The 21,590-nt window shown below is 38.9% G+C and overlaps 2 protein-coding genes across 2 annotated transcripts; both read left to right on the top strand.

The window, feature by feature from the left end:
- Positions 1–1,496: 1,496 nt before the first annotated feature.
- GCK72_011737 (uncharacterized protein) lies at positions 1,497–6,627 on the top strand (the record flags this gene model as incomplete). Its single annotated transcript, XM_053728648.1, has 11 exons — positions 1,497–1,626; positions 2,861–2,972; positions 3,019–3,170; positions 3,562–3,686; positions 3,841–4,038; positions 4,091–4,201; positions 4,872–4,985; positions 5,621–5,773; positions 5,824–5,883; positions 6,484–6,543; positions 6,589–6,627. The coding sequence occupies 11 exons, from the start codon at positions 1,497–1,499 to the stop codon at positions 6,625–6,627; spliced, it is 1,254 nt and encodes a 417-aa protein (XP_053588225.1).
- Positions 6,628–17,980: 11,353 nt separating this feature from the next.
- On the top strand, positions 17,981–20,831 carry GCK72_011736 (uncharacterized protein; the record flags this gene model as incomplete). Its single annotated transcript, XM_003100818.2, has 4 exons — positions 17,981–18,066; positions 18,114–18,335; positions 18,916–19,515; positions 20,666–20,831. The coding sequence occupies 4 exons, from the start codon at positions 17,981–17,983 to the stop codon at positions 20,829–20,831; spliced, it is 1,074 nt and encodes a 357-aa protein (XP_003100866.2).
- Positions 20,832–21,590: the final 759 nt, after the last annotated feature.

Genomic DNA, 21,590 nt, shown 5'->3' with positions numbered 1-21,590 from the left:
GACTAAGAATAGTTTGATTTATAATAATAAGATTTTTCTTTTAAAATTGGCTCCTTTTTTTTTTCAAAATGATCGTGGAGCAGAAACAATAAAAATCAAACTAACTTTCGCTTTCGTGAGTCCTTCCGGTAGGTGTTGTCCTGGAGTGATGGTGGGGGGTGGTGGCGCAAGTTGTGGTGACAATGGTGGAACGATGGTGGCAACGAGAGTGGTGGCAAGACGCAAGTGATGTTGGCAACGGTGGTGGCACGATAGTGGCAACGAAGGTTGGCACTTTGGTTGGCACGGGTGGTGGCTATGATGTTTGTCTCAAGCTGAAGTTATACTTTACTGGTAGTAAAAGATTATATGTGTTAATTTTGATAAAGCAACTCGGTGTAAGAAAAAAAAAAGGAGAACAAATCCCAGAAAAATAGGCGACACTGCTGTCGGTGTGTATCAAATCTTCCACTGACTCCTATCCGTTTGATATCGGTGGGCGTGGCTTCCTATCTTCTTTTCAATCTTCGGGATTCTTCCATTCTGTTGTTTTCCTGCTCCGTGTTTTTGGAGGAGCCCAATTCTTCGTATTACACACTGGAGGTATTTGCCGATTTCTTGTCGGTTCCATCTGCGTCTCTTCGATTTTCGTTCTGCTCCTGGTGTCGTGTGGGCGCTGTTTTTTCACTTTACACTTTTCTACTGATGTTATTTTCCCTAGAGTCGTGTCACTTGTTGGGTCAGTTGCTTTGTAGCACATGTTATCTTGGTTATTTTTATCCTACCGTAGTATCTCAGCTTTTGTAGCTCCGCCTACTTTGATCTAGTGGTTATTTTCTAATTGGTTAGTGTTAGTGAAGAGTTAATATTTCACAACACGCCAATACTACAATACAGGACCAGTCTAATACTTTCTCTGCTGCCATTGCGGAACAATATTAGCCCGGTGGCGAGGTGTTCGCAAAACGGATACCTGACAAAGTCATACAAAACATTTACACGTATACTTTACACGACGAGCACATTTTCATCATTTTTCATTTTCAATTTCCCGGAGGCTAGCCCTCTTCTAGCCGCGGGTACGTCCTTCCCGGATGGTTCAAGGAGACCAGGCCCATTTCCAGCGGGGGTGTCGTCAATTCATAAATACGTCTCCGATCCAAATTTTCCTTCCATAGTTGCAACTTCCACGTTTTCCTTTTTCCTTTCTGCAGTATCCAGCCTGCCTACGTCGGAGATCTTCTTTTCCTTCTCGTGGATCCTTAATATCTTCTTTGGCTCAATTCCTGGATCGAATATGAAACTACTATATTCGCTGGATACAGGTATCTTATTTGGTCCGGAATAAGATCCTGCCAGGTGTCGTATCAAAACAATTACTAACTTCTCTTGCTAAAAGTGTGAGGGGTGGCAAGAGTGTTAAATGTCAAACAGGCAATGAAAAAAAATTTACATAAAGAGGGGTATACAGTAATACATGGTTCCAGGTGTAGCGGTGAATTTAATACAAACACAACATGCCTGTACTTACCCTCTTGAAAAAATGGACTTGTCGAATTGGTTCCGGCGAAACTTACCCTATACAGTACACTCTGGCATGCTCAAATCCGAGTGTTTGGATTGAGGAGAACGGTGGTGAAAACCTCGGTTAGCTATTCCGATATTTTCTGGCGGAAAGTACCTCTGAACCACTTTCCTCCACTAGTTCTACCGCTCAGAGGCGATTTCTTAGAACTGGACCTTGAGAGAAAAACATGGTGCATGCAAGTTACAAAACAAAATTTGGGTTAGTGGTTTTTTCTCTCTCTAATATGAACTGCTATGGATGTATATAGACTGGGGTGGATATATAGCCCATCGAACTCTGGATCCTTTGACCCTTTGGATGAGTTCGGTGTGGGACCTCCATGTTACATCTACCCTGTTGGTATCTGTCTTCCAGTCTGTGGGGACCAGGGCCTAGACCTCTGGTGGGGTCTAGGCGCCGGCTTCATATACATATTCATAACAGAACACAGGTTAACGATGATTGACTTTATTTAGAAACAGTGTTAGTAAGATTTACATAAAACGAATACATAAGAGAGTAGCTAAAATGCAATAGATATAATAAAAGGATATTAGTGTTACAGAAAGGATAATAGAATAAAAGGAGGGTGACCGAGGAGGTGTTCTCTCGATCACCTCTCATGATCGGCGCCCCGTGCCCGACTGGCGTCTCGGCTCCCGCTCTTATCTGTTTCTCTGCGCACTCTCTTTCTCTTCTGATGACACCTGGTGCTGAGCGGGGATCTTGCCCTTCTCTTTTGTGTTCTCTGGCTCTTCAAGTGACTCATCCGTGAGGACATGTGTGATCTTTGGATCTTCCGTCTGGTCACACCATGACATAATTTGGTAATTTAGAGTCTATTTGCTGTAAATTATATATTTTTGAATTCAGCGCGATGAGAGCTTTCAGAAAAGTATAATCTTGCCTAGGTTTGGAGAAAGTTGGGTCTCGACGCGAAAGGTACGGTAATCCGGGGTTCGGTAGTTTTCCAGTTTTCGTGGTAGGACCCGATTTACACCAAACTAATGCATGATTATTCTTTTCTGAAAGGTCTCGTCTAGCTGAATTCAGATTTCAAATTTTTATTGAGATTGAGTCAAACCTCACATAGTTACATTTGTTTTAATGGGAGGTTAGGGGTCAGAAGGGGTGAAATTTGAATTTTGTAGAATATAGGCATGATTATACTTTTCTGAAACCTCTAAGTCTGTAAAACCCAATTTCAGCACAATTCATGCTTGATAGAAGAAAAAATCACATTTTCGTGAAAAAATGAAAAAAGTGATAAAAGTTTTTTTTTCGATTTTTCTCAAATTTTTATTTCTATTGAAGTTTTAACTGTTTTGAAAGTCAAAAATCATGAACGTCTTATTTTTCCGGTCTACCGCCGCCCTCACAACGAATACGAGGAGAACGACAAGGAGAAGGACCAATTCTATAACAGGTACCCTTTTTTTAAACTTTCGGCTACCTACCGTAACCCATTACAGACCCCACAAAGACAAACTATTCATTCTGTTGGCGCCTCAAATGTGTCAAACGTTCGCCCCAGAAGCCATATTCCACAATGAGCGGAGTTATGAGAAGTTGAGAGTCCTACTGCACTATTCGGGCATCGAGGAGATTCCAGAGGAGAAACGGAGTGGGTTTTGAGGATTTTTTGGATTTTAGATAGAATTTTTGGAATCAGCGCATTCGGAGCTTTCAGAAAAGTATGATCATGCCTAGTTTTCAGAAAAGTATTTTTTGGTTTTTTGCAATCCAGCATGCGCAAAAAACCAACAAAAAAAATTCTGAAAAATAAGCATGATCATACTTTTCTGAAAGCTCTCAGCGCGCTGTACTCAAAAATGTACAATTTACAGCGCATAGACTCTAGATTACCAAAATTTCGGAAATTCTGTAACTTTTTCAATTTTCAACATTTTTCAACGATTTTTGGCTCAAAATACTTCAAATAACTTGAACTTGCAGAAAATTTCCGTCACAGCCAATTACCCTTCAAAAATCATTATTTTCTATGTTGTTTCCAGAAAAACAAATGCTTCTAAAAGGAGTCGCCGGCTGGTCGACATGGAAAGAGGACGATGAGGATCGGAAACAGAAGAATGAGCAAGAGATTGCAGAGTTTCGAAAGATCGAGAGGACCATCATACAGGTAGGCGGCACGGCTACTAAGCTGAAGACGTGAGGATTCTGAATCTGTTAACAAAATCCGTCTAGGGCTGAAACTCGCCGAGTAACATCAGTTTTTCTCTAAAATTGTCAAAATTTCATCGTTTTTTTTTCAATTTTTTAAAACGTTTTTGCAGAACGCCTCTCGTGAAGTGGCAGTGGAAGAGCAGCTGGTCAAAAACCCGAGCATCCCCATATTCCCCGGAATTGCTCCACTTCCGAATCGTCCACCGACACCAACCATCACCATAATGCCTGGTAGAAGACGTCAAGGAGTGCGAATGGTCAGGAATATGAGTCCATTCAATCGGACACAGAAGACGCAGTCGGAAACTGTGAGATTGGAAAATTGGGAATTTTTGAAAAAAAAAAATTGAAAATTTTCAGCCAAAACAACTTCCGACACCTAATACAACTCCTCGAATTCCCGTCATTACACCATTCAACAAGTCCGGAGAGAATCAGAAGACGCCGGGAGGCAAGAAGTCGAATGAGACAGTACGTACTGAAAATTCTAGCTGAAAATCGGAAATTTGAAAAAAGAAAGAAATTTTTTTGAAATTTTTTTTTGGCGTAACTTGATCGCTTTTGACTCAATTTGTTTAAAATCAAACTTTTTGAAATCAGCTCGTCGAGACGCTTCAAATGAGTATAATCATGCCGGAATTCGAAGCAAGTTGGGTCTCGCCACGAAAACTACAGTATCGTTTTCCCCGGTCGTTTTCGTGGCGGGACCCAACTTTGTTTCGAATCTGGGCATGATTATACTCATTCGACGCGTCTCAACGAGCTGAATCTGATTATGACAATAAAAAACGAAGTAATTAATTTTGAGCGGAAAAAAGTCAAAAAATTCTTGTAACATCTGGGAATGCACTTTTAAAATGGGGGCTACTGTAGTTCCGATAGAATTTGGAGTGTTGTATTTTTTAAAATGAATTTATGAGAAAGTTGGAGTTTTTTCTGCTAAAAATCAGTGAAATACGGTGGAAATTGATAAAGTTATGGAGTTTCGAAAATTTTCGAAAATCTGAAAATTTTGAATTTTTCATAAAATTTCAAAAATTTTCAAACCCACCCATGATTATACTCATTTTGAAGCCCTCGCCACGAGGAACTCAAAAAATTAAGTTAAAATTATATACCATATCAAATATCTCAATTTCAGCCCAAAAAACCGTCTACCGAGACACCTGTGACCACTCCACACGTCATCACTCCGGTCCTCACGATGTTGGAGAATCCAAAGGCGCCGATTATGAAGAGAGGCTCGAATGAGGCGGTTAGTATAGTCTGAATCGGAAAAATCTGAAAATTTCAGGAATACTGATGAAAAATAAGAAAATTTTTAAAAAAAATTGAATTTTTTTTCCTTAAAAACTTGCCTTATCTCTTCAAATTTTAAATATATCCCAACTATTCCTAAAATTTCGAATTCAGCGCGTCGAGACCTTTCAAATGAGTATAATCATTACCTGATTTGAATAATTTCAGTTTTCGAGCAAGTCTATGCGTCTTTAAATTCGATTTTCAAAAATTTTCCTAACATAGGCATGATTATACTTTTCTGAGAGCCATTGGCACGCTGACTCTAAAAATGTGATCAAAATTCAAAACGGGTCAAAACTGTCCAAGTTACAGCGTTTGGAAAAATGCGTTTTTTTTCCGAAAAATTTCGAAATTCTGTAACTTTCTTAATTTTCAACATTTCAAAAAGATTTTTAGCTCAAAATACTTGAAATAACTTGCTGCAAATAATACTTAATGCTGAGTTACTACAGTATCCTAGGGAGTTTGCTGGATTTCCAGCGAAAACTATTTTTTTTTCAAAACTAGGCATAATTATACTTTTCTGAAAGCTCTCGACACGCTGAACTCAAAAATTCTATCTTAAACTCAAGATTTCATAAGTTTCAGCCAAGAAAGAAGTCGAACGAACATGCGCGTTCTCCAATCAAAAAATCGCATGAAGATGGAAAGGCGCCACCGAAAGCGATCTCTCCAAAAGCGAAATCCCCAAAAGCGAAATCGCCGATTGCAAAGTCCCCGAGAGGAAAATCACCGAAAGAGGTATTTCATGTAAAAAAATTATTTGAAATATCTGAAAAATTTAATTCCAGAAAGTTCCGGAACAACACGAAATGCCGCACTCACCAACACAACCGAAAAATGGACAAATGGTAGGCTCCACTTTGACAAGGCGTATCTCTGCATGGTCATGAGCTACTAAAAAGTTGTCAACTACAAAATTGTGCAGAATTTCAATTAAATCATTTTTGTAGTTGACAACTTTTTAGTAGCTAACAAGGGTTTTGAGATACCGACGGTTAAAGATAGGCATCAAAAATCGCAGAGACGCAGAGAAAACAGACACTCTCGTTTCTCTGCGTCTCTCTCATTCTCTCGCTTTGCGTTTTAGACTACAAAAAGTGATGAAAATAAATATTAATCAGTGAACAAAAAGAAACGAGACGCAGAGAAACGAGAGCGTCGAACCTCTCTGCCCCTCTCTGATCTCTACGCTGGTCATCTTTAACCGCCTATATCTCCTGATGGATCATAGATAGAAAAAATTTATCAACTACAAAATTATTCTACGTAAAATCCTGCATATTTTTGTTGTTGACAACTTTTTGATAGCGCTTCTAGATTTTTAGATATACCGTTTCAAAGTCTGTGAACAATTTTGAGAGACGCAGACAACTAGACACTCTAGCTTCCTTGCGTCTCTCTCTCTCACCACCGCTTTTAAATCTTTTCAATTTCTATCCGATTTTCAGGAAAAAGAGCAACAACAAGAAGCTTTATCGCCCAAACCAAAAAAGAAGGGATCTGGAGAAGTAAGTTTTGAAAAAATGAAAAAATAAAAAATTTTGAATTTCCAGGCCACCTCGCCAAAACCGACCGCCCATTCACCTTCGTAGATTTTTCAACAATTTTATTGATTTTTTTCTTGTAAATTATTAATTTTTTGTAAAATAAAAAAGGATACTGAAAGACCACTTGAAATATGTATAGGGGGTATACCGTAAAGTTTTTTTGTGAGGAGGAGGGGAATTGAGGGATGTGTGAAATTGAAATTGCATAACCTAATACCAATGACTAACAAGTTTACAGAAAATGGGCGGGGATTACAGAAAAATTGGATCCGAAAAAAAATTATTAAGTTAAGACTGTCGGAGGCAGCAGGAGCGTTCCAGATGATCGGCGCCGCAGTCGCAGTAGAATCTGGAAAAACTACGGGAGTGGGGTGGATTTACGGGATCCTAGGTGTGGATTTACAGGAGTCTAGGTGTGGGTTTACTGGAGCCTAGGTGTGGATTTGCGAGAGTATAGGTGTAGATTTACAAAAGAGCTAGTGTAGATTTACGGGATTCCGAATGACGATTTATGAAAGGTTGGGTAGATTTACGGACGCTTGGGTGTGGGTTTACGATGCTTAATTTCGATTTATGAAAAATTGTGTAGATTTACGAAATAGCTAGTGTAGATTTACGGGAACCTAGGTGTAGGTTTAAGCAGGTTTCGGTACTATTTACGTGAGTCTAGGTGTGGATTTACAGGAGCTTAGGTGTGGATTTATGAGATAGCTAGTGTAGATTCACGGGAATCTCGCTGTAGTCTCACGAAAGCTTCTTGTCGATTTACGAATCGCTAAGTGTGGATTTACGGGATCCTAGATTCAGATTTCCAACATTTTGAGTTGATTTACGGGAGTCTAGGTGTGGCTTTATGCTGCCTAATTTCAATTTACGAAGCGTGATGTCGATTTACGCGTTCTAATGTCGATTTACTCACCTGTCACACCGCAAGAACATTACCGTATGCCCCTTGTGACACACTTTAATACAACTTTGACAAATGCCGTTTCGGTCCGACGAGTTGCATGTTATACACCTGAAAAAAAAACTCATTTTGTAAAAATTTATATAATTATATATAATTTACCGATAAAAATTGTGCATTGGGTAAAACTCTTTGCCACTGACACTGAATAGGCAATGGCCGCGGTCGATAGCTTTTGAGACACGGTCCAGATTGTCGTAGACTTGATTGAGACTGCTGTCGGCGACGTTCGAGCCACTTGCTATCATGATGCCTGAAAAGTAGAGGAAATTTTGGTAAAAAATTTATAAAAAATGAGCGGGAAATAAGAAAGTTATAGATTTTCGAAAAATTTCGGAAAATTTTTTTTCCACATTTTGTTAAAACCGATATAACTCTGCGAGTTTTGACTTCGCCTATATGAAGATTAGAAATCTGAATTCAACTCGTTGAGACCTTTCAGAAAAGTATAATCATGACATATTTATCATGATGTCGAAATTTGACAAAAATTTGACCATGCACCTTTAAACTCGATTTTCGAAAATTTTCCTAACTTAGGCATGATTATACTTTTCTGAAAGTTCTTGACGAGCTGATTCTAAAAATTTTATAAAAATTTAGAACGGGTCAAATTTCACCAAGTTACAGCGTTTGGAAAAAATGGTGAAATTTCGAAAAATTTCGAAATTCTGTAACTTTCTTAATTTTCAATATTCTTTAATGATTTTTGGCTCAAAATACTTTAAATAAATTGGATTTCGCTGTGAAAATACTAAATGCTGAGTTAGCCAAGAAAGTACAGTATTCTAATAATTTTAAGCCACAAGCTGAATTGCAAGTTAAAAATGTTTCATTGAAAACCCCCATATCTTGCTAATTTTTTAACAAATACTTTAAAAAGCCATATTTTCAAATTCAGCTCGTCTAGACCTTTCAAAAGAGTATAATCATGCCTTAGTTTGGTGTAAATTGGGTCCCACCACGAAAACTACAGTACCCCAGGGTACGGTAGTTTTCGTGTCGAGACCCCAATAGATGCAAACCACGGCATGATTATACTTTTCGAAAAGCTCTTGACGCGCTGATTTCAAAAATTTAAGTTTTATAAAAGCTACACTAACCTCCAAACCGATTCCTGAACACGCGATTCTCCCTAACCACACACTCTCCTTTCGACGACACCTCAATTCCAGCCGACCGATTTCCATGTACTCGATTGAGTTGGATGACCGGAGTGGCTTCAGATAAAATCATGACTCCCGCCTGACCATTGTCAAATATTTCGTTATCCTCAATAGTGCCCTTTCCACCGTCAGTTATCAATATTCCAGTCTCCCGAGATCCAAATATTTTATTCTTCCGGACAGTGGGCGTGGCCTCGGTTTGAATGAACACGTTGGTTGTGGTGTTGTCAAATACCGTATTCTCTTCTAGGCATCCCTGACCGCCTTCGTGAATTAGCACTCCATTATCGTTATTCCATATCCGATTCTTGAGAATTCGAGGGTTGGCGCCGGTTCGGATTTGGACACCGGTTAGGGTGTTGCCATTGATTTCGTTGCCTTCGAGAATGCCGGAGCCGTTGTCGTAGAAGTAGACACCCGCCTGGAAAAATGTGAGAAATTAACTACAAAAATGTTCTACAAAAAATTCTGTACATTTTAGTAGTTGACAACTTTTTGATAACGCTTGTGGTTTTTGAGATAGAACGTTTTCAAGTTTGCACTCAACCAAGAGAGATTGTTTGTCAGCAAACTTTGAAGTGTTGTATCTCAAAAACTACAAACGCTATCAAAATGTTGTTAACTACGAAAATAATCTCCAGAAAAATCTGCACATTTTTGTAGTTGACAACTTTTTAGTAGCTATCAAGGGTTTTGAGATATGAGCGGTTAAAGATAGGCATCAAAAATAGCGGGTGAGGGGGAGACTCAGAGAAAACAGACACTCTCGTTTCTCCGCGTCTCTCTATTCTTTTGTGTTTACAATACAAAAAGTGATAAAAATAGGTTTGAATCAGTAAAAAAGAGAAACGAGAAGCAGAGAAACGAGAGCGTCGAGCCTCTCTGCGCCTCTCCGATCTCTACAATAGGCATCTTCAACCGCCTATATCTCCTGATGGCTCATAGATAGAAAAATTTGTCAGATACACAAATAATCTACTTAAAATTCTGCATATTTTTGTAGTTGACATTTTTTTTCTAGCTCATCACCCTGCAGAGATACGCCCTGTCAAAGCCGGTGGTATAAGAGAAAGAGAGACGCAGACAGCTAGACGCTCTAACCTCTCTGCACTCTCCTTAGTTTCTTATGCCGCCCGCTTTGACAAGTTGTATCTCTGCAGGGTAAAGCGCTACAAAAAAGTTGTCTACTACAAAAATGTGCAGAATTTTACGTAGATTATTTTTGTAGTTGACAACTTTTTGATAGCTTTTGTAAATTTTGAGATATAACGCTTCAAAGTCAAACCACCAACCTGTTTCCCCGAATGAATATGATTATTCCTTATCCACGGCTGTGCTCCAGTCTCCACAAATATCCCGGCTAGCACGTTCCCATAAATCTCATTATCCTCAATCAACCCTTTCCCATATCGATGCACCAGAATCCCTCCATGTCTCCCGTCGAATATCTCATTTTGACGAAGAATCGGATTCGCTCCCCCGCATATCCAGACGGCGAGGAACGCGTTGTTGTGCACTCGATTTTTCAGAAATTGTCCGGTCGCCTCTTCGTGTACACATATACCGCCCAGCTCGCCGTGATGGATTTCACATTCGGTGATTGTGGGGTTCGCGTTGGGCGATGTGAGTTCCACGCCGAATTTCGCGTTGGAGAAGATGTCGCAGTTTTGGAAATGGCCAAGACCGTCGCTGGAAAAAAAATAGTGAAATTGGGAAAAATCAGGACCATATCACAAAAAAGTGGGTTAAAAAAGAAAGTAAAATCTAAAAATCAAATATGTTTTAGAAAAATCATTATATCTCAAAACCCTTCAAAGCTAGTTAAAAGTTGTCAATTACATAAATGGTCTACATGAAATTCTGCGTATTTTCATAGTTGACAACTTTTTTCTAGCTTTTTACCCTGCAGAGATACGTCTTGTCAAAGTGGGCGGCATGAGAAGCTAGAGCGACAGTCGGTGTCTCCTAAGGCTTTACTTTCTTCTCTGCGTCTCGGTGTCTCTTTTTCTACCTTTGACAGGACATATCTCTGCAGGGTGATGTGCTACCAAAAAGTTGTCAACTACAAAAATGACCACCTTAAAATTCTGCACATTTTGCTTGTTGACAACGTTTTTCTAGCTGTTCACCCTGCAGAGATACGCCTTGTCAGAGCGGAGAGATACGCAGAGAAGCTAGAGCGTCTAGTTGTCTGCGTATCTCCGAAGGGTGATAAGCCACCAAAAAGTTGTCAACTAGCAAAATGTGTAGAATTTGAAGAAGATTGTTTTTAAAGTTGACAACTTTTTTCCAGCTATCATACTTTTCGAGAAAAAAGCAAAAACTCACTCCAATATAAAAACTCCAACCTCTCCCTGATGATGCACCGCACATTTATAGAAGTACGGGTTGGCTTGGAATTGCACACGAATTCCGGACCGTAAATTTTGTGCAAATTCACAGGTATCGTAGTAACCAGCCGCCTGATGGGTAATGATGATACCACCACCAGAGCCACCGATGAATTTCGAATTTTTGATTTTCGGCGCGGCATGATCTTTGACAACTACAGTATGATGATCCGCGTTGCCCGACTGGAAATGACACGACTCGATGATAGGCTCCACCCCTCTTCCTGTCACAACCATCGCGCAATTTGTAGTTTGATCCGATTCGATTTCATTCACCTTCTCCAAGTCGTCATCGTCATCATTATCCGCCACGGCTCCAGATGAATTTGGATCCGGAGGAGGCGGAGCATCCACCTCCATAATCAGTGCCACTTCCGCCTCATGTTCCGTATCCACCTCATATTTTACAGTAATCCATCCGAGATACGGTGAACGGGCGCCCTCTTGAATCTCGAGAATTGTGGCGTGCCGTCCGGTGAGGATGACTGATGCGGCGATGTCTTCTGACGAGGAGGCGCCAATGATTTGGACGTCTGAAGCGATTCGGATGGTGTGGTTGACGTTGTGAGTGCCCTCATGGAGGAATATTAGTTTTTCGTGATGGCCTTCAGGATTTTCGTCGAGGAATCTGGAAGAAAACATTTTTTGTAGCAGTAATAGTTGGTCATTGTAATTTTGTCAGTGTTACCGCGTATACTGTCCATCGGAAAATAAATAAGTTTACGGGTGTCAAAATGTCCGAAAATACCAGAAACTTCAAATTTTTGGGTTTTCGAACTTTCAGCTGGAAATGTGTCTGTCTGAATGTCTACAGCGTCCGGATGCCGAAAATATCTAATTTTTTTTAAATATACAATTTTTCTCAACTGTCTGGATGTCCAATTATGAGATTTTTAGACAAAAATTGTCTTCAAATGTGTGTCTGTGTTTCTAAAGCGTTCGGTTATCTAAATCTTTGATTTTTAGACAAAAATGTGTCTGTGAAGTCTCAAATCTAGAAATTTCCGATCATCTGGATGTTTGGCTGTACATCAGGCATGTCCGGATGTCCAAAATAAACGAAAAATGTAATACCAGAAAACTCAAAATTTATCTTAACTAGAGGTTTTTCACGGCTTTCAGAATGTTGGCTCGGCTTCAAAAAAATTGTTTCTCTCATTAGAGCACTTTTGCTCACAAAAAAAAGTTGGTCACTGTAACTTTGTCATTGTAACTTTTTGGTCAGTGTAACTGACCAGTTATCTGGCGCGTCTTTGACTTGTTTCTCAATTGAAAACTCACTTCAACGCCTCATCAATATGATCAAAGCACTGTATATCGGCGGCTCCGACGAATTGCTCGAAACTATTCATGACGTGAACACCACGACTCAACTGCTCATACGACTCTTTCCACGGATTCCATTCCTCAACGTCTTCTTCTTCATCCACATCGTTTTCCTCTCTTCTTTCTCTATTATTATTCCTCTGATGACCCGGAAATTTCGGGTCCGGCTGGAATTGAAAAACCGCATGTTCGGGATGAAAGAGGGGCCGACGATAGCCGAATGTCTCCTGGTACAGGACACGCCACTCTTCCACATCGTCCTCTTCTTGTGAAGGCGATGTCATCTGGAAATGCAAGAATATTTTTTATAAATTTGTGCAAAACGGTACGAAAAACGGTACTGGGAAGCTAAAAATCAAGTATAAGCGTTATAACCACTGACGCCATCAAAAAGTTGTCAACTACAAAAATGATCTCCAGAAAATTCTGCACGTTTTCTTAGTTGACAACTTTTTTCTAGCTCTTTACCCTGCAGAGATACGCCTTGCCAAAGCAGAGAGAGGCGCAGAGAAGCTAGAGCGTCTAGCTTCTCTGCACCCACCTCGCTTTCTTAGTGCCGCCCGCTTTGACAAAGGGTATCTCTGCAGGGTAAATAGCTATCAAACAGTTGTCAATTAGTAAAATGTGCAAAATTTTGTGTAGACTATTTTTGTAGTTGACAACTTTTTTCTAGTGGATTTTGTGATACTGTCAAAAAAATAAAGTTTCGACAAGGATTTTCAAAAAAAATTTCGCGCGCTGAAACGCGCAAGCGCATAAAGTTCTGGGCGGAGCTTAAACTGCAAGTGGCGCGGTTCTTAATTTGGAAAAAACAACTGGAATTAGAACCGCGCCGCTTATTTAAGCTTGCAGTTTAAGCTCCGCCCAGAACTTTATGCGCTTGAGCGTTTCAGCGCGCGAAATTTTTTTTGAAAATCCTTGTCGAAACTTTATTTTTTCGACAGTATAAAGAATTTTTTTTGTGAACTTTTTTATGAGAGAGAAAAGAGAAAAGGTAACGGAAACGATAGGAATATTTAAAAATTGAAAAGCATTTGGACACCCGGGTAAAACAACACACAGACAGACAGTCAAGTTTGTTGAAAATAGAGGAATTTAGGCATAATGACGAAAACTGTCTCAAATTGGAACTAAATCAGACATCCGGACAAACTTACATTCAGACAGACATGAAAAATAAAAAAATGGGGGGGGGGTTTCCAAAATTTTCCATTAAAAATGATGTTTCAACAGTTAAATAAGAAAATGGAGTCGACTCAATTGAAAAAAATTAAAAGTGTGGAAATCCGGACAAACCGAGACACAGAGATTTCCTCAATTTTGTTAAAAATCGGGCTTTTGGACACAATGGTATAAACTGCCTTAAATCCGGAAATCCGGACAAACCGACACACAGACACAGACGAAATTACTCTTTGATGGTCAGTGTACGCGGTTACACTGACCAAAACTATTTAGAGCAAAGGTGCTCTATTGAGAGAAAAATAAATTTGAGAGAGACAAAATGTCTCAAAAACTTGGTAACACAACTATTTCGCGGATTGATTCTTTTTTCGTGTCGTGTGTATTTCGGAATAAAGCGAGAGAGTGTAGAAAGACGCAGACACTAGGAGACCATAGTTTTTGGAGGTCGGAGATGGTCGGAGGAGGAGAATACGAAATATGTACACCGTCGATCATGGAATAAGAGGAGGGTGGTCGGAGACCATGGCTATTGTTGTTATTGTTATTATTATGCGAGGAGGGGATTGAGGAGATGTGGATATGAGAGAGGCAGAAAGGGGGAACTTGTTTTGGCGGAAAGGAGGGGGGTGGATTAATATAATTCTGTGATGAATATTGAAAGGTTGAAGTAGTAGACATGAGGAGAGATGAACTTTAAAGGTGCAGAAATCAAAACAGGTCTGTCGGTGTCTCCATTTGTCCAGATGCTTTTTCCAAAGTTACACTGCCAAAAACTATTTGGAGCAAGGGTGCTCTAATGAATCAAAACAAAAAATCATTTGCTAAAAATCTGTGTGTCTGTAAATGTGGATGGCCATATATACTTGAATCAGATGGGGGAGCTCACTAGGGAAGGATCCCGAGTCGAGATGGAGTTACAGGTTGAGATATATATCATTAGAACCGAAATTATGTGCTGATTTCAAATCTGTATTCCGTTTTTGCTAAACAATCTCGTGAAGAAAGTTATACGCGGTTTTGTGGCTTCTCAGTGCGAAAATGAGCATAGTCAGTAACACAGACATCTGGACAAATGGATACACAGACAGACAGACAGAGAAGAAGTTGGAAACTGTGGACAGGACAAACTTATACACAAGCAGACACCCGAATTTTTTTAGTTGGAAAAAATCAAAAAATGAAACATTCGTAATATAAATTCGATCAAAACTAAAGATTAACAAACCTAGACAAAGCATGATTTTCCTGCCTACCAAACATTCGGACAGACAGAAACACTCACCGAAAAGAAAATCTCTAAAATGTTAATATATTGAAGAAACTAGGAATATTCAATTGATAATTTACAAAAAAATATGGAAAAAAGACAAGACTTTTGGACATCTGGACACACAGAAGTCTGACATGCTTGTATATATAAGAAAAATGTGAAAATTTGAGTTTTTTTAAATACCAAAGCCTAAAAAATGGCAATCAAACGAATTTATGTCTAAAAACAGGAAAAACTGAAAAAGTTGTCTTACATAATTTAGCCAGCTTTGATGCGTTTTGAAATGAGCTAAACCGAGCCAGCATTGTGAATACCAAGAAAAGTTATTTTTGATAGTCACTGTACGCGGTTACACTGACCAAAGTTATACTGACAAACTATTTGCTACAAAAATGAGGCGCTATGTATTATAGGGATTTTTTTGAATCCTGTAAAAAACAAGCAACTAGACATCCCAGAGAAACGTACAAAATGTTTTATTGGTATATAGCCAAGTTCACATATGCTTAAATTGCTGTGTCAGCAATATTGTGTAAGCCAAAAATCGTTTTTAATCTCAAGAATTTCTTTAGAAAATGACTAAAATGAAAACTGAAAAAGTGATGAATTTTGCCAGGAAATCTGTAAAAGATTAATTTTGAGTGCTTTCTGGATATGGATACACTGACCAAAAGTGGCAAAGTTACACTGACCAACTATCTGGAGCTATATTAATTTTGACTCAAAAACACTAACTTTTCAAAATTTTCTATTAGAAACTAAATTGTTGTAATAGAATAACCAAAGATCCCCAAGGACTTTACTTTTCACAACAAAAATATTATGGCAGTACCATATGGTACCATCCCCCCTCCTCACGTCACTAATATTCTCAAAAACATATGGAAGCTTCTAGAGAAGGATACATACAAAACACCAGGGGAGGTATGATGTTGCGCGGGCGGTAGTAGCCGAGCGGATAGGAAATAGGTCATCCCACTTCTTCTCTCCGTCCTCTCCACCTCCTCCAACGATATCTCTTCTCTCCAACAATTGGTGGCGTAACGAGGACACACAGAAGTGTCGTCGTCCTCCTCTTCTCCTCCACATCGCCGCCGTCGGAGACGTGTCATCTCAGCCGCGCCTGGTTGTAGCAACGCGCGCGCGGTACTAGCCTTTGTACCGTCCGTCCGTCCGTGCGGCGTCTCCGGTCTTCTTTCGGAATCTCTGGTGAGAAGAAGGAGGAGAAGAAGCAACCACCAAATTGCGTAATAGTTTTGAAAATCGTCGCCGCGCGCGGATTCATTCACACCTGACTGGACACACACAGGGATTATGAATTTTCGAAGAATGAATCCTCCGTAAATCTACATAAGCCTTCGTAAATCGGAACTGTAAAAACTGTAAAGAGCTATAAAGAAGAACGCGTCAAAGGCGCACCAGATTTTTACAGAATTGCATGTAGGTCCTAATTTCACGCTACCATTTAACATACTTGCAACGGGCCGGGCCGGGCCATACCGAAAATTTTCACGTACAGGCTAAAAAAAATTTAACTTAATTTTGAGCAAAATTTTAATTTTTTCAGAAACCTTCGAGTTTTTGACTATACTTCAGAATTCAATCGAAAGCTAGTTTTTATCAAAAAATTGAGCTTTTTAATGTAAAATTTCTGAAAAAAAATCCAAAAATTAGATTTCTTTCAAAATCTGGCGTGCATTTGACGCGTTTTGAGAGCTAAACCATCCTGAAAACCAAGAAAAACCTCTGGAAAATATTGATTTTGAAATTTCTGGAATATTTTTCGTATATTTTGGACACCCAGACTAGATGTGATAATTTCCGGACACATTTAGACAATTTTGTCTGAAAATCTCATATTGGACTTCCGGACGCTCTAGACACACAGACAGACACACTTCCTGCTGAAAGTTCAAAAACCGGACATCTGGGCACACAGACAGACATTGGGAACCGAAAAATTCGAAATTTCTGGTATTTTCAGATTTCTGTACACCCGGAAACCTAGTGACTTGTAGATGGACAGTGTACGGGATTACACTGACCAAAAGTGACAAAGTTACTCTGACAAAATATTTGCTACAAAGACATCTGGATATCTGGATACACAGAATAATTTACAATCAGCGAATTAGAGTATACCAGGTATCTGCTTAAATACTATCTATAAAGCAAAAATCCGGTCTTCTTATGTAATTTTCGAAAATAGGTCGACTGGAGTATTTAGGTCAGAATTATTACACAACCGGCTTGTGTTGCCATTTCCATTCATGGCAGCCCCATATTTAGGTCACCAGCTTCTCCGAAATCCAGTCTCCCTGCTTGACCTGAAAAATTTTGATGATTTGAAAAATGTTGCAACAATTACGCAACGGAGATGACGGCTATTGTCATTCACACCTGAATGACTAGACGCGTAAATCTACATAAGCTTGCGTAAATCGAAAATAGGTCAAGTGGATTTTCCTAAAAACGCGTCGATAACGCGCCAGGTATCGTGAAAATGACAATTATAGCAAAAGCCCGTTTTATATGAACCTCCTCAATCTCATTTTGATCGAATTGAAATCTCTACGAACGCGCCAAAGGCACGCCAGTTTTCACAGAATTTTGATCGTTTGGACGCCCAATTAGGGGTCGGGACTATTATTCTTGAAAATTCTGAAATTTGCGGACATTTTCCACCTAAAACTAGCTAGACATCTCAAAAATAGAGATGGTTAGAGAGCTTCGGAAATTTTCAAAAATCCAAATTTCACTAAATGTGGTATAACTCAGTCTGTGTTAAGAATTAGGAGCTGAAACTTATATTTTCAAAATCAGCGTGTCAAAATGCTTCGAACAAATATAATCATGCCTTGTTTTAGAATATTTTGAAATTTTCGACATCTATGCGCCTTTAAATTTGGCATTTTCAATTGTTTTCGCTTCGAGACTCGGTTTTCGCGACTTCTGCTTAGTATTAATAGTGCATGTGAGTCGACATTCCCAGAACCCCTTTAACTTCCCACTGACCAACTATTCAAATGCGCTCTAGTGCACCATAATAATTTGAACGGTCCACGTATTGATTCTGTACCATTCTCTTGTTTAAATGGCTACCCGAAACGGATTCAAACTTCTAAAACTCCCGTTTCTAGCTATAGAACAAGTGTTTTTATTTTTGGACATTCTGGAGATGTAAGTTTTTTTTCATTTTTATACGAATCCCAACCTGTTTTCTCTAGAATCGACATCTCATTATGCTCCAAGAGGTGCAAAAACGTAGTAAAACGAAATCGAGCGACACCGGCGACCTATATAAACATAGAATTCTGTCGTGAACATGGCGTTGATGTATGCTCTGTGGATAATAAGAAAGTTGTGGCCACGTGGAATTTTTCGAATACAAATATGGGAAATAGGAAGAAAATATGGTGGAGTATCGATGGAACCGAGGGTTATACATTGTGAGTTGTTAAACACTAAAATTTTTAAAAAAATTAAAAAAAATTACAGACCTTAGCATTCACTAAGCTTTTTATAACTCGGCCTGTTTTCACAGTTCACGAAAAATTCCTTGAGTCAGACTCGGCTTGTCAAGAAAAACCAGAAAGTCATTTTAAATGTCTGTTCTATCACAAAACCCTGAATAACTTTTGTCAAAAACTTCCGTTTTTAAATCTGATTACAATTTCGGAACCAGCATACAATTTTCAATAAGATAACATTAGTTTTTACTCAAAATGTCAACATTATATTTTTCTGAAAGCTCTTGACAAGTCAAGCATTTTTAATCTAATAAATCGAGAAATATTTCACAAACCATAAAAACTCGTTGAGTTTTAACAAGTTTAGTGAGAATTAAAGTTTCGAAAGTCCGAAATTTTTCCAAGATTAGTCGATTTTGGATCTTAAAACGCAAAAAAATATAAATTTGTTTGTCTTTACTCTTTTTTTAACCTTATAAATCGCATTTTTAATCTAAATTTTATTAAATTAGGTCTGAGGAAAAAAACAAACCATCTAACTAATTTCGTAATTTTATAGAAAAAACATAAACAGTCAAAACATACGCAACGGATTCTACCAATGCTGCACTCCTCCTCGAAAAATCGCCGCCTCCATGAACACAGTCATCTCTCATCTTCTAGAAGTTCTCCGTAACTGTTATGTGAAACATGTTAACATCAATATGCATTACGAAAGAGTCGCCTACAAAACCTTATTAGACTCGCTTCAAACCTGTGAGAGCCTAGAAATGATTAGTGATGGGTCTAGTGACCATACTAAGCATGTCCTATCAAGTATCAAGATCACGAAAAGCTTCAATGACAAGAGTTATTTGTACTCCAGTGCCAACCCATTCTTGGGAGCCTTGGAGTGCACTGATCATATAAATTGCGAGAACGCTTCGTGGATGAGAGCGGAAACTTTACTTACACTCAATTGTGAGTATGTGGAGTTGAAGAAAGCGAGACTGACGGCGGACGATATTATGGAGTACTTGAAGAAATGGAAGAATTCGACAGGGATGGAGAGAGTTAGGAAACTGAATATTATGCATACAGCTGTTGGAATCGGGCCGTTGGATTTCGAGGAGTTGGAAGCAAGGAGATGGGATCCAGTGAAGAGAGCAGCGATGTATAGGTGAGTCATAATATATTGAGAATGGCCTGAGTTGTGTTCAAAAGGTCTAACAAAGGAAGTCTTTGGAGACGCCACTTTCAAACAATCTATAAACTAGGTTATTGGTATTTTCGACCACGGAGAGTTTATTTCTGCAGTCAAAGCCTGCTAAATGTCTCTGCGAGCCGAGTTATGAGTTCTCAAACTTTTAATATGGGTAATCTTTTTCATATGGAATTCCAAATCGACAAGTAGTATACACAAGATCTCATTTTTGTTACGTAAAAGCGCAGGTAAACCGCTGGGGAACACAAATTAAAACGCGCGGTGGCGTATATACGGCCGATTTGGAATTCCATGTGAAAAAGCTTATCTATGTATATGAAATATTTGAGAGCTCATAACTCGGCTTGCAGACGCATTTAGAAGGTTCTGACTGCAGAAATGAACTCGCCGTGATCGAAAAAAAACCAAATTTATAGGCCGTTTGAAAGTGGTGTCTCCAAAGACTTTCCTTGGAAGTTAGAAAAGTAGCAAGAACAGATAACCCTTGGGTAGAAAAAGACATACTTTCACTGACAGAGTGATACAATAACAAAAGTACACTGACATAAGTACACTGACAAAAATGCACACTTTTTATCCACGTAACTCGCTTTAAAATGAATATTATGAACTGAGAAATATATCAAAATGTAGATCTCGGAGAGTTCTATGTCTCTGAACTACTACAGACCGAATGGATCGTTAATCTGCCACAGGTCGCACAAAAAAAGCAAAAAAACTCAAAAATTGTCGAAAAAGTAATTTGAGCATAGGCCGTGGCACATTACGGTATGCGATTTTAAATTTTTACATAATTCTGCATACTTTACGCTGAAAAAAACTATCCAAATAGCTAAAAGTCTAAAAAAGTTGCAGATTTTCGAATAATTTCAATCGTTCTCTTTTATGCACCTCGCTTTAAGTTCCAGCTGAAAATATACCAAGATGCAGACCACAGACATAGAACTCGCTGAGATCTACATGTTGGCATACTTTTCAGATCATAAAACTTAGTTTGAAGCGAATTACGTGTCAAAAATGAAAAAATCGCATAAAAAACAGGAAAGCGTTTTGTTTTGGAGGCGGAGCCTAATCCACTGCCAAAATATTCAATTTCAACTTTCAGATTGCAAGACGAATTGTACATAATGTGTAATAACGGTATGGACATTGAACGAGCCGACGGACTCCTGGGTACCATCTTGCAACACGAGACTCGCGGATTTTTCTTCCTCGTTTGGGCGGATCGATTCCCCGATCAAACTTTTCCATATGGTGCAATTCTGCTTTGATTCTAATATTTTGGTATGAAGTGTGTCTTACTGTAATTTTGCTTGAATCTGTATTTCTGGTTAAAATTTTTTTATAAAACATGTTTCCCTCATTTTTCTCCAATTTTTCAGATAACCCCAATCAAAATTGTTTTTAAAAAATGTGATTCACCTATACAATGTTGAATTTTAAAAAAGGATCATGTCCTGGCTGGCGCGTCTTCGACGCCCATTCTTTAGCTTTCGGCATCTGCTTGAAAATAACGAGTTTTGAGAGGGTAGAACAATACTGATCCTATTATAACAATTTCTATAGTTGTCTTCTTTTTTGTGTGGGCGGTTCTTAGAGACCTATAGCTTACTGAATACCTTAAAACTAGAGCAATCAATGGATTCCGAAATGAGCAAGTGCGTTCTAGGATATCGCTACGTATTGATAGTGCCGCCATTATATGTAGTCGATATTCCCAGAACCCCTTGCTGCCTTCCTAACTTCCCACCGACGAAAATTGAAATCTCTACGAACACGTCAAAGGCACGCCAGTTTTCACAGGTTTTTGATCGTTTGGACGCCCAATTAGGGGTCGGGACTATTATTCCTGAAAATTCTAAATTTTGCGGACATTTTCCACCTAAAACTAGCTAGATATCTCAAAAATAGAGATGGTTAGAGAGTTTCGAAAATTTTCAAAAATCCAAATTTCACTAAATGTGGTATAACTCAGTCTGTGTTAAGAATTAGGAGCTGAAACTTATATTTTCAAAATCAGCGTGTTAAAA

This window comes from Caenorhabditis remanei, chromosome III, assembly GCF_010183535.1.
Source record: "Caenorhabditis remanei strain PX506 chromosome III, whole genome shotgun sequence".
In the NCBI taxonomy this organism is placed as follows: Eukaryota; Metazoa; Nematoda; class Chromadorea; order Rhabditida; family Rhabditidae; genus Caenorhabditis; species Caenorhabditis remanei.
The sequence above is the reverse complement of the archived record's forward strand: the minus strand, read 5'-3'. Positions and strand labels throughout refer to the sequence as shown.